Here is a 13,461-nt window from a genome sequence, read left to right on the forward strand (position 1 = left end):
ATCCAAAAAAAGACTCGATGTAAAACCTATAACCTATTATATACATACAGGAGGCACCTCTACGTCGGCGATGCACAATAGCCTTGAGCTTACCCAAGGCCATATCACATGACCCCGAGCGCCCGGCCGTCCCCCCGTGCGGCGAGGCGTACGGATCCGTAATAGGCACGTGATATAGCCTTGGCGCCAACAATTACCTTTCCGTACGGAATACGGGTTACAAGAAAACATAATTTTCCCGTCACCTATCGACTATGTGATAAAACGTTTCTCTGCAATTGTTTCCATCTTGTAATTTTCTTTCTATTCCGTCCACTCTGCCTTACAATACTTGCTCCTTGCTGCGGCCAAAGAACTCACACCTGCAATAGAAGTGCTCCCTAGAATGTGAAAGATGGCAAAGTCGACCTGAAGCTCCTTTGCAAACCAGCTGCGCAGATCAACAGCCACAAGCGAGTCCACGCCGTAGCTGTGCATCGGCTGGGAAGCATTGAGCTCCTCTTCTGGCAGGGAGAGTGTATCGGCTAGCTTCTTTATGAGTGCCTTCGTCACGGCAGCACTAGCCTCTGTGAGCGACGATGCAGCGGCGAATACCTTCTCAAAGTTGACCACATCCGAGGAAGCTGTGCCGGCGCCTCCATTTGACATTTTAGTGAGGATTTGTCGGAACGACGGCTTTGTGAGCCAGTACGCAACATCCGTGTTTGGCTGATCAGCGGCGGCGTCGTGTACAATGGTCTGGCAATCCAGGGAATTGACATAAGACTCTGCCGGGTTGCAGTAGTAGTCCAGCAGCGCAAAGAGCTGCGGCTCGGTCATGGGGTTGAAAAAGGACCTGGCGCAGAACTTTTCCAGCAACGACTTGTCTCCGCTGAGGACGCCAGCCGAGAGAAAGAGGCCGAGGTTGATGGACGCAGCTCGCTCGCCCTTGGATACGCGGTACTGCGCGAGGGCGTTTTTGAATGTGTTGCCCGCGGCGTAGTTGGACTGGCCTCTGTTGCCGATGATGGCGGAGATGGAGGAGAAGAGCACAAAAATTCCATGCCATCTGGAAGCAAGGAATGCAAGTTCCAAGACTCTTGGATCTTTGGCAGCGTCGATTCCTGCCACGACTCAAAAGTCATGCCCTCAAACATGCCGTCTCGAAGGACCATTGATGACTAGATACAACCCCGGACGACAGGCATATCTCTAAGGCACTCGTCCAACGCAAGCCTGAGTGCCTTTCGGTCAGCAATATCACAGGCTGGGGTCTTCACTTGAGTTCTGCTGCTGGTTAGCTCGGCGACGAGTTCTTGGGCCTCAGTGGACTTGGCGCCGGATCGTGACAGGAGGATGAGATGCCGGGCACCACGCTCGACGAACCAGCGCGAGACGCTTCGACCTAGACCTCCAAGGCCGCCGGCGATGATGTATGTCGCATCGGTGTTAAATTGGAAGTTTGGCTTTACGTCTAGAACAACCTAAAAGCTATTAGCAATTGCTTGGGCCATGCCGGAATGCAACTTACGTTAACCGTATCGTCCGGCTTAAACTCAACCACAACCTTGCCCATATTGTCTCTGCTCTGTATGGTACGGAAGGAATTTTCCATTTCAGAAACGCCATATACCTGGAGAGGCTCCGCTGGTTGGAGAAAACCGCTTTCGACAAGAGGCAAGATGTTAAAATGAGTGGTTAAAAGACTATTTTTAGGTATAATATATGGTATTTTAGCATGGAATATATATATAAAAAAAAATTTCTTTTTTATTTATATAATTGGTAAATTAAGTTAATATATAATTATAGTTTATATATTATATTTTTTAATAAATTATAAGTTTAAAATTTACGTTAATAAAATAAATATTTTATATATAAATTAAAATAAATTAATTTAAAATAATTTTAAATAATTAAAAAAATTATTAAATTAAAATAATATTAATATTTAATAATAAATTAAATTAAATATAAATAATTTTAAATTTTAAGTTTATTATAATTTTTCCGAAAAAATATTACGTTTAAACTTTTTTAATTGATAAGGTAATTGATAAGGTAATTGATAAGTAAATGATAAGGTAATTACGTAAAAAATACGCGGTAATTGCGCGCGCGCGCGGAGCGCGAACGCGCCTTCGGAAAGATATCACGTGCGCGCTTGCGCGCACGTAAAAACGGCCCGCGAGCTTGCAAGCGGCCGTTTTAATAAAATTTTATTTTTAAAAAAAACGATAATTATATTTTAATAAAATTATAAATTTTAATATTTTAATTAATTATAAATATTAATTTTAAATATTATAGATTATAATGAAAATTTTAAAAAAATTATTTATAAACGTTTTATTTAAATATTTATTAAATTATAAACGTTAATTATTAAATATTATTTAAATTTAATAAATATTATAAAAAAATTATAAAATAAAAAATAATATAACTTTTAAAATAAAAATGTTAATAATAAAGGAAAATTTTTAACTTTTAATATAATAAAAAAAACGATATTACGATTAAAAAAACGTTAATAATTTTTTCCGTATTAAATAAATAAAACATTTTTAAAGTTATTATTAAAATTTTATAAATTAAAGTTAATAATGTTATTTTAAAATAAATTATAAATGGTAAAATATAAATAAAAATTTTAATATATTAATAAAATTTAATTTTTTTTAATTTATTATAATAATAATATTATTATATTTATAAATTAATAATATTTAATATAATTAATTAAAAAGTATTATTTAATAATGTTAATAATAATAATAAAAGCGGAAATATTAATGTTAAAAAAATAATATTATTTTATAATTAATAAATATTTTTAACGTTTAAATAAATAACGTTAAATTTAATTATTTTTTTTAATTAATAAATTATAACGATTATTATAAATAATGTAAAATTATAAAAATAATTATAAAAATATATAATAAATATAATTATATAAATAAATAAATATTTAATATTATTAAAAAAATTTTTAAATATTTACAATTATAATAAATTATTGTTTAACGTAAAGTTATTATATTTTTAAAAAATATTTTTTTTGATATATTAAAATAAATAACGAAATTTAAAAATATAATAATTAAACTATTTTTATAAGTTAAAAATTATTTTAGTTTTTAAATTTAAATTCGTTAAAACGGGTTTTACCCGTTTATTAAACGTTATAAACGCCACGTAACGTTTAACCCGTGTGTTTATATTTATAAAACATGTGTGGAAATTTTAACGAATTTATGTTTAAAATTTATTTAAACTTAAATATAATTTATTTTTTAATTTAATGGTAAATAAAAAAAAAATTATATTTATAATGTTTTAAAATATTATAATAACGTATAAAATAATTTTAATTAAAATAATTCGGAATTAATAATATATTTAATTTATTTTTTTAACTTTTTTATATACGCATATAACGTTACGTTTTTATATATTAAATTAAAACGTTAAAAATTATTTAATTTTTAAAACATTATAATTAATATTATAACATTATAATATTATATTTAATATTATATATATAAAAAAACGTTTTTTATTTTAACTTTAATTTATTATTAATGTTATTTAAACTTTCCTGTTTTTTTATATATTTATATAACATTACTTTTTTATATATTAAACTTTATAACGTATGTTATAACCGGTATTATGCCCGGTGTTACGGTTAATATTAATTATTTTTATTAATATTATAATATTTATAACATTTATAACCACATATAAAATACTTTAAAAGTTATTATTTAATTGTTTAAACTTTTTTAACTTTTTTTTTTTACTTATACAATTTTATTACATATTGCAATTATTACATTATAATTAATATTATAATTAATATTACGGTTAACGCGTTACAACCGTTATAACCATTTTTAACGTTTTAAAAAACTTAAAACGTATAAATTTAATCAATAAATTTAATAATAAAATTAATTTAATTATATAATTAATTATTATTTATTATATAAATATAAAAACGCGTTAATATCGTTATTTTTAATAATTTTATTAATTTAACAATATTTTTAAAAAACAAAAACAATTTTTAATAAATATATATTTAAAGTAATTTTAAACTAAAGTTTTAATATTTTTTTAAAAAAGTTATATAAGTTATAATTGGTTAAGTAATGGTTGTATAATGATTAAAACATAATGATTAAAAGGAAAATTCTTTTTTTATAATAAAAAAAAGGTATACGTATATAAATAAGTTATGTTTTTAATATAACTTTATAAATAGTTTTTTTTTTTTAAATATTATTAATATATTAATTTTAACATTATTATTATTTTAGTTACTTTATTTATTGTTTTATTATACGTACGTATTTATTAATATTAATTAATGTTGTTAAATAATAATAATATAAATTAATAAAATTAAAAAAATCACTATTACGATAATCCGGAAAACTTTATTGTAACAATATACGCAATAATAATACTTAATTTTTTATTAAAATATTTTTGTTTTATTTATAATAAATTATTACTTTACATTATTACGTAATTTTTTTAAATTTTTATTATTATATCGCAATTTAAACTTATTATTTTTCGCATTTTTATTTTTTATATAGTTTATATATTTTATAATATTATAATTAAAAAGTTTAACGTAAATGTAAACTTATGTTATAATAATTAATTTAATTAAAATAAAAAATATAAACGAGTTAAAAGATTTATTATTTTTTATTTCTAATTAATATATATTTTTTATACAATAATTCGATTATATAACCGTAAAATAAAAGTTAATTAATTTTTAAATAACTATTTTTAAACAAAAAGTAATTTAAATATTAATGGTATTAATAAACCTCGAAATTACCGATAGGAATAAGTTGTATATTTACACAATTAAAAAAATAATAAACGAGTATTAAAAATATTTTAAAAGTTTTACGGTAAATAATTTTAAAGTTATATTAAAATAATTATAATCGATATTATAAAATACGTTAATATAAAAAAATATTTATATAAAAAAATATAACGTTAATTACTCGAAAGTATTTGTTAATTTTATAATATTACGTAAGTTATTAATATAAAATTTCGATAAATTAAAAGTTGTTATAAAAAAGTAATTTAATACGTTGGTATAAAAAATATTAATATATAATATTAAAAAAAGATTAATTTACCTTAACGTATAAGTATTTACGCGTACGTATACCACGTTATAATAATAATAATTAATAATTTTTAACTTATAAACGTTAATATATACAATAACGCACGTAAAACAAAACTTACTTTCGTTTACCACTTTTACCGAAATATCTCCATTTTATTTATAATATACATTATTTATTTTATAAATGATTTTACCTTTTTTTTTTACCTTTAACAATTTATTATCAATATTTTATATTTTATCGTTTATTTAATTATAAAAATTTGTTACATAACCCTTTTTTTAATAAACATTTAAGTTTTACCAGATTTCCTTTTTTTTTTTTTAATAAAACAATTAAAATAATTTTTAAGCGTTAATTAATTTCTCCTTTTTTTTCCCAGTTTTATAAAAGATAATTATACCTTTTTAAACTATTTTAAATAACGTTTACTTTTATACTTTTTTAAATATAAATTAATAAAAATATAATTTAAAATATAACCTTAAATATAATAATGGTTTAATATAAAAAAAATAGTTTAATTAATTAGTTTTAAAAAATGTATTTAAACTTTTTAAATTATTACCGGGTAATTTATATATAATACTAATGGTTTTACCAAACGTTAAATTAAGTAAAAAAAATTAATTAATAAAAAGTTACGGTTTTTCCTTTTAAATAACTTTATTATTTTTACCAGTAAATAATTTATTAAAATAAGCTTTTATATTTATTACCAATTAAAGTGGCTAGATTTATTATAACATTTTTTTAATATAAATTTTTAATAAAATATACTTTTTAATTATTATAAATTATTTTAAAAAGGTTTAAAATAATAAGAATAATTATACGGGTAAAGTATATAATATTTTAAAAAATAAGTTTTAATTTTTTTTAAACGTATATTATATAATAGAAATTTAATAAACCTAATTTTATACTGTATTTTTTATTATTTTTAAAAAGAAAGTAATAATTTATTTCTTTTATAACATATTTTAATATTAGTATTTTACAAATATATATTTAACCATAGAATAATATTTTAATATAAAATAAAATAAAATATAATATTATTAAAATTAAATAATTATTATTTTTTTTAATATTAAAGCCAAAAAAAAAAATAAAGGTAAATTAAACTTAAAAATATTAAAAATTATATTTAATAAATTATTATTATATTAACGTATTTTTAAACTAAATTTTAAAAAAAAATAATAATTTATTACAATTATTTATAAAATATATCGTAATATTTTATAATTATAATATATTTTATTTATTTTATTATATTAGTTTAAAAATTTGGCAAATAAATTCCAAATATTTATCGATATTTTCAAAAATTTTAAAAAAACGCGCCAATATATAATTAATATTAATAATAAAAATAACAATAATAACAAATATAATATTAATTAATATTATATTAATTGCAAATATTATATCAATTGCAAATATTATTATAATAATAAAAAAAATAAATATAATTTTTATTAAAAATCGATTAAATATTAGAAATATTATTGTTAAATATATAAAAAAAAAAATATTAATTTATTAAATATTTAAAAAAGGAATGTAAAGAAATTAAAATATAATAAAAGGTTAAAAAAGGTTAAGTAAAGGAAAATTATTCGACGTTTTTAACCGGTTATAAAAGTGTTAATAAATTTAATTTAAAAGAATTTAAGGAATTTATTAAAAAAGAAGAAAAATTAAATAAATAATATATAATTATAATTTATTTTTATAACCAATTATTTTAATATTAATTTAATCCGCAACTGTTATTTAATAAAAAATATAATAATAAATTTAACGTTAATATTACTTTTATTTTTAACCGATATGCGAAAAATATATTTTAAAGTATTATATTAAATATAGAAATAATATGTGTATTAATAATAAATAAAAGATAATATTAAACTTTTGCCAATAAAAACCTAAAATATTGTAACGATTTAAATATTAGCCGCGCCGGTAAAATAAATATATATTTTAAAAACGGCTTATTTATTAAATTATTAAAAATTATGACTATTAATATTTTATTTAATAAAGTAAATTTTTATATAATAGAAATTAATATTTTATTTTTTTTTTATTAAAAATATAAACCGTTTAAAGGTATACCTTAATAATATTACCAATTAATTAATTGGTAAAAATGGTATAATAATTTAAGTTATGTAAAAATAAAAATATTTATAATTTTAATTTAACAATATTATTTATTTTATAAAAATAAAATTATGCCGTTTATATATACGTTTTAATTATCCATTTATTAATAAATTTTACAATTTTTTTAATAAAGTAAAATATAAAATAAACTTTAAAAATTTTAAAAAAATTAATAAATTTTACTATTATTATTAAATTAAAGGTAAAATATTATAATGTTTTAAGTTTAGTTTAAAAAATCTCGATATAAATTTTAACTATAAAATAATTGTTAATATTATATATTTAGAAAAAAAACCAATCTTTTATATGGTTAATGTAATAATAAAATTTTAAACGGCCCGGTTTATGCGTAATATTTTTATAAAAAAAACTTAAGAAATATTAAAATAATATTAAATCGATATTTATTTTAGTTTATTTAATGTTATTAATTACGATATAAGTATTAATTTTAATAACGTTAAGTTTTACAATAAAACCTGTTTTATAAGTATTATTTGTAATTAAATATTAATTAAAGTATATTAATTTATTGATAAAATCGAAAAATATTATAGCTTAATTTAAAAAATATACGAAATTATTTTTAAAAAAGTATAAAAATTAAAAAAAATTTATTTATAAATGGTAATTAAAGTTATTAACAATATGGTAAATTTTAATAGTTTTATATTTATATTATTAATATTTAATGTTTATTTTAAAATTAATATAAATTTATTTTTTATATTATTATAATTATAAAAGGTTTAAATAATATAAAAAACTATAATTAAAGTAAAAAAAGTTAAAGTATAAAAAACTATTTGTAACGTTTTAAATATATAAAATAAATTTAATATGTTAAAAACGTTATTAATATTATTATTAATTGGTAATAATATATTAATTTATTATAAAAAAAGTAAATGGAAAAGATTGTATAAAGTTATTACGATTATAAATAAAAACGTAATAATTACTTTAAATATGTTAGGAAATATTTTTATATTTTATAATATATACGTTAAGTTATATATATAATTAAAAACGAATTTTAAAATTAAATTATTGCTATTATTATTATAATTTAATTCGGTTAATTATAAAGTTATTTTTAATAAAAATTTAAACGTATTTTTTATAAATATAATATATATTAATATAAAAAAAAAAATAATTATGCTTTTATTTTAAAATTAAGATTAAATAAAAAAATAGTTATTTTAAAAAAGTTATATAAAACTTTTAATATAAAAGAATTAAATGTTTTATTTATTAATGGCATTTTACGGTTTAAAATGTATAATAAAATAATTTATTAAAGCGTAATTATTTTTAAGTTTTGTATAATTTAAAAAGTTAAAGGTAAAAATATGTTAATATTATATAAAAAATCTTAATTTATAGTATAAAAATACGGAAATTTTAACAAAAAGTTTATTATAATATACGTTTTTATAATTTAACGCGTTAATTAATGCTTAATATTTATATTAATATTTATTTTAAAACGGTAAAATATAAAAGTAATAATTTAAAATATTACTATAATTTATATATAGTTTAAAACTTTTATGTAAAAGATAATATATATATATTTTTTTTTAAAATTAAAAAGAAAATACTTTAAAAAAATATTATTACAAATAATTAAACTTTTATATAAATTAATAAAATTAAGTATATATTAGTTTAAAACTTATTTTAAATATTATTAAAAAAAGTTAAGTATAACTTTTTTAACTTTTAATTTATATTTATTAATTACGGATTTTAACCGATTATTTAATATTATAAGCTGTGAAAAATAAACTAGAATAATTAAGTAACAGATAAATGTATTTAGTTAAAAGGCTTTCATTTTTACGGGATAAAAGACACGACTAGTATACATAAGATAAATAAAACGCAGTTAAATAAGGTCAATTAATTAACTTAATATTGCTTTTATAAGCTTTTAAATAAATAATATATTAAATGTTGGTATTATAAAGTTTTTAACCGAAAAAAATAAAGCTTTTACGAAAATAAACATTAAAACGAAACCGTAAAAAATATTAAAGGTAAAAATAATTAAAAATTTTAATAAATCACGCATTATAATTTATAAAAAGATAATTACTACCACTTAAAAAAGATAAGCTGAAAAGTTGGAACTATTAAATTTAAAAACACTTAATATAATAAAACGTTACGTGAAATAACGAGTAAAAGGCGTTTATATTACATTTATTTATTAACCCGAGGCAACTTTTAATTATTTTACAATAATATAATATGTAAAACCTGGTTTAAAAAAAACAAAAGCATTAAACGCGTAAATTAAATGGTAAATAAAATATAAAGATTAAGGTTTTAATTTTATCGAGTTAAACTTATAAAATTTACGTTTATATATTTTTGTAAATGGATTATTTGTTAATAATTAAAATATAAGTTTTTAAATTTATTATATTGTTATATTTAATAATAAAAAACCTATAAATTATAATAATAAAATGTACGTTATAAGTAATATTATTTATTAATTATTTATTAAATGTAAATAAATTACTTATAACGTGTTTATAAACAAAATTTATAACATGGTGTAAAGGTTTAATATAAGTTACGTTATCTATAACACAATTAATATAATCTTTAACCGAATAAGCCTTTTTAAAGTTTTTTTCGTTTTATACACCAACTTTTTTTTATTATATTAATGCTTTATTTAAATAGATAATATTAATAAAAAAAAGTTAATAATTAATTTTATGGTTTTATAATAATTATACAAAAATTAAAAAATTAATAACATCCGTTAAATTTATAATAAATATAATCCGGTTGATATAATAATAAAAGCTTTATTAAATAAAATTATGTAAATATTGGTAAAAAATAACCAAATTAATTTAAAATTAAAAGGATAGGTAAAAAAAAAAATTATAAAGTAATAAAAGAAATTAACCAACAAAAAGTTTTGCAATTAATTAATTGCGAAAAAAAAATAAAATAAGTAATGGTTATATAATAATTAAAATATAATAATTAAAAGAAAAGCTTTTTTCTTATAATAAAAAAAAGGTATACGCATATAAATAAGCCATGTTTTCGGCATAACCTTATAAATAATTTCTCTTTTTTAAATATTATTAATATACCAGTTTTAACACCATTATTATTTTAATTACCTTATTTATTACTTTATTATACGTACGTATTTATTAACATTAAAGGGGTGGTGTAATTAAAAAAATATAACTTTATAAACCAAAAAAATTTAAAACTTTAATTTAAAATTACTTAAAATAAATTAAAAAAAAGTTTAATAAAAAAAAAGTTTTATTATTATTTTAATTGGTTAAATGTTAAAAAAACGTTAAGTTAAATAATTTTAAAAATGTTTAAATTTTTTAAAAAACAAATATTAAATATTTAAAAAAAAATATATTAAAATGGGTTTAAAATATAAATTGTTTATTAATTATTTTATTATATATTTTATTTGAAAATTAAATAACCGTTATTATATTTGGTTTTAAATTTTTTAAATTTTTTATACGGCGAAATTTTTTAAATTTACGGATGTTATATATTTAATAAATGTTAAAAGAAAATTGTTAAAAAATAAACGATTAATTAAGTAAAAATATGTTAATTATAATGGTTAAAATGTAAAAAAAATGTGGGAAAAAATGTATTAATATTAAAATATTAATAAATAAAAAAAAACGGTAATAAAAAAAGTTAAAAAATATAATTATTATAAAAAGTTATATTATTTAAATGTTAAATGTTAAAATTTATATTTAAAATTAAAAAAAGATAAGAAATTTAATAAAAAAAGTTTAAAATTTAAAGATAAAAGTTTTATAACGTTTTTAATATATAAAAAAAAGTTTTTAAATTATTTAAACGAAAGAATAATTTAATATAATGGCGTTAAAAAATTATTTATTAATAAACGTTTAAGTATTTAATTTAAAATGCGGTTAATATGTTATTTTTAATTAATAAAAATTTATTTTTTTTAATTTTATTTTATTTTTAAATAATTATATTATTAACGGTATTAAAAATTTTAAAATTTTAATATTTAATAAAAGTATTATTAAAGAAAAGTGTAATATTAAAAAAAAACTAATATAAGTTAATTTTATTAATATATTTTATGTTTTAAATTTAAAAGTAAATTTAATTTTTATTATTTAATTATTTAATTGTAAAGTATAAATAATATTATAATAAGATTTTTATAAAATTATGTTTTTAAGTAATTTTATATTTATAATATATAAATAATGTTTTGGTAATTTTCTTACGTTTAAAATTTATGGTAATGTATAATTAACGTTTTTAATATATAACGTTAATTTTAAAATAAAATTTTAATATAAAAAAATGGGATATTTTAACGAATAATTATTATTAAAATTTAAAAATATTGTTTAAAAAATAACCGATGTATAAAAATATTATATTTGTAAAGTTTATATATGTGGAAAAATGCGAGAAAGATTTTATAAAAATAAATTATTATAAAGTAAATATATAAAAAATGTTATTTTTGCAAATATATATAAATTTTTTTATATTATAAAGTATAAAAGTAAATAATATTAATTTATAATAATTAATAGTTATTTTTACGTTAATAATATTTATTTTATAAATAATTGATAAAAGGTTTAAAAGTATATTAATTAATTTATTAAATTGTTTTAAAAATATAAAGTTTAAAAATGTAAATGTATAATTATTTATTTTAATAAAAACGGTAAGTTTTTAACGAAAAATGTTAAAGATTAAATATTATGGTATAATATTTAATTTTAATAAGTTTTTATTAAATAATATTAAAATAATGATATAATTAAAAGTTTAAATATTACGATTAAAAATAAGTTATTATTAACGATAATAAAAAGGAATATTTTAAAGTAATATTGGTTTAAAATGTTATAAATTATTAATTATTTATGGAATAAAAATTTTTATAATATTTTACATATAATATTATTTTAAATAATATATAAATAAAAATTTAATATTGTTTATATTAAAATTATTAATATTAAAATTTAATATTTATTATTATTAAAAAAACGTAAAAAGTTAAATAAAAAAGTAATAAAAAGTATATTTTTAAAGTATTAAAATAATTTTATTTATAAAATATTAATTAAAACGGGAATTGTTATAAATGTAATTTTATAAAATTATTATTTTAATGTTAAAAAAAGTGTAATTTTTATAATGGTATTTATAAATATTTAAATTAATATTTAAAATAAAAAATTAATAAATAATTTTATAAAGTTTTTATTAATAAAACGATATTGTTAAATTATTTTTAATATTAATTAAAATAATATAATTTAATTATAAAAACTATTGTATATTTAATTAATAAAAAATATTTTGGACATTTTTTTTAATTTAAATTTTAATATAAATATTATTGGTTATTTTAAATTATAATATTTATTAAAAAATAAAATAATTAAATTTAAAAATTAAGTGTTTATATTATATATTTTATTAATATTAATTATTAATATAAAAATAATAAAAGGAAATAAAAAGTTAATAATATTAATAAAAGCGTAATAAAATTATTTTTAATTTAAATAAAAATTTATTATAAAAATTAAATTTTAATTTTTAATAATAAATAAAATATAAATTTTAGTAAATATTATAAATGGTATAAATATTTTTAAAAGTAAGTAAATTTTTAAATTAAAACGCGAATTTAATAATAAAATTATTAAATATAAAATATAATAAATAATTAAAGGTTTTAAATAAATAAAAAAAGTAAATTATTTCGAGACGTTTATTTTAATTATAAAATTTATAAATTATAAAATGTTATTTTTAATAATAGCGGTTAAAAATTTTAAAATTAAATAAATAAACGTAAAAATAGTTTTTTTTTATAATAAAAAAAAAATATATGTTAAATAATTTAATAAATTTAATAATAATTTCGATAAAATATATAAATTAAAAAAAGCTTTATATAATTTAAAATAAATTTTTAAAGTTTAATTTAAAACTTTAAATAATTATTTAAAAATTTTTGGTTTTTAATTTATTAGCGTTAATTGTAGTATTTTTATTAATATTAAAATTAATATTTATATAATAA

The 13,461-nt window shown here is 16.7% G+C and overlaps 2 protein-coding genes across 2 annotated transcripts; both read right to left on the minus strand.

The window, feature by feature from the left end:
* Positions 1-303: 303 nt before the first annotated feature.
* On the minus strand, positions 304-1,154 carry F4817DRAFT_360790 (KR-domain-containing protein; the record flags this gene model as incomplete). The annotated part of the gene is made up of 2 exons (XM_049306325.1): positions 304-994; positions 1,033-1,154. The coding sequence occupies 2 exons, from the start codon at positions 1,152-1,154 to the stop codon at positions 304-306; spliced, it is 813 nt and encodes a 270-aa protein (XP_049156088.1).
* F4817DRAFT_219618 (KR domain-containing protein) lies at positions 990-1,764 on the minus strand. Its single transcript, XM_049298794.1, has 2 exons — positions 1,511-1,764; positions 990-1,463 (listed from the first exon to the last, which is right to left on the minus strand). The coding sequence occupies exons 1-2, from the start codon at positions 1,592-1,594 to the stop codon at positions 1,161-1,163; spliced, it is 387 nt and encodes a 128-aa protein (XP_049156089.1). The 5' UTR covers positions 1,595-1,764; the 3' UTR covers positions 990-1,160.
* Between the last annotated feature and the right edge of the window lie 11,697 nt (positions 1,765-13,461).

Source organism: Daldinia loculata (genome assembly GCF_022478755.1).
Source record: "Daldinia loculata strain CBS 113971 unplaced genomic scaffold F4817scaffold_51, whole genome shotgun sequence".
Classification (NCBI taxonomy): domain Eukaryota; kingdom Fungi; phylum Ascomycota; class Sordariomycetes; order Xylariales; family Hypoxylaceae; genus Daldinia; species Daldinia loculata.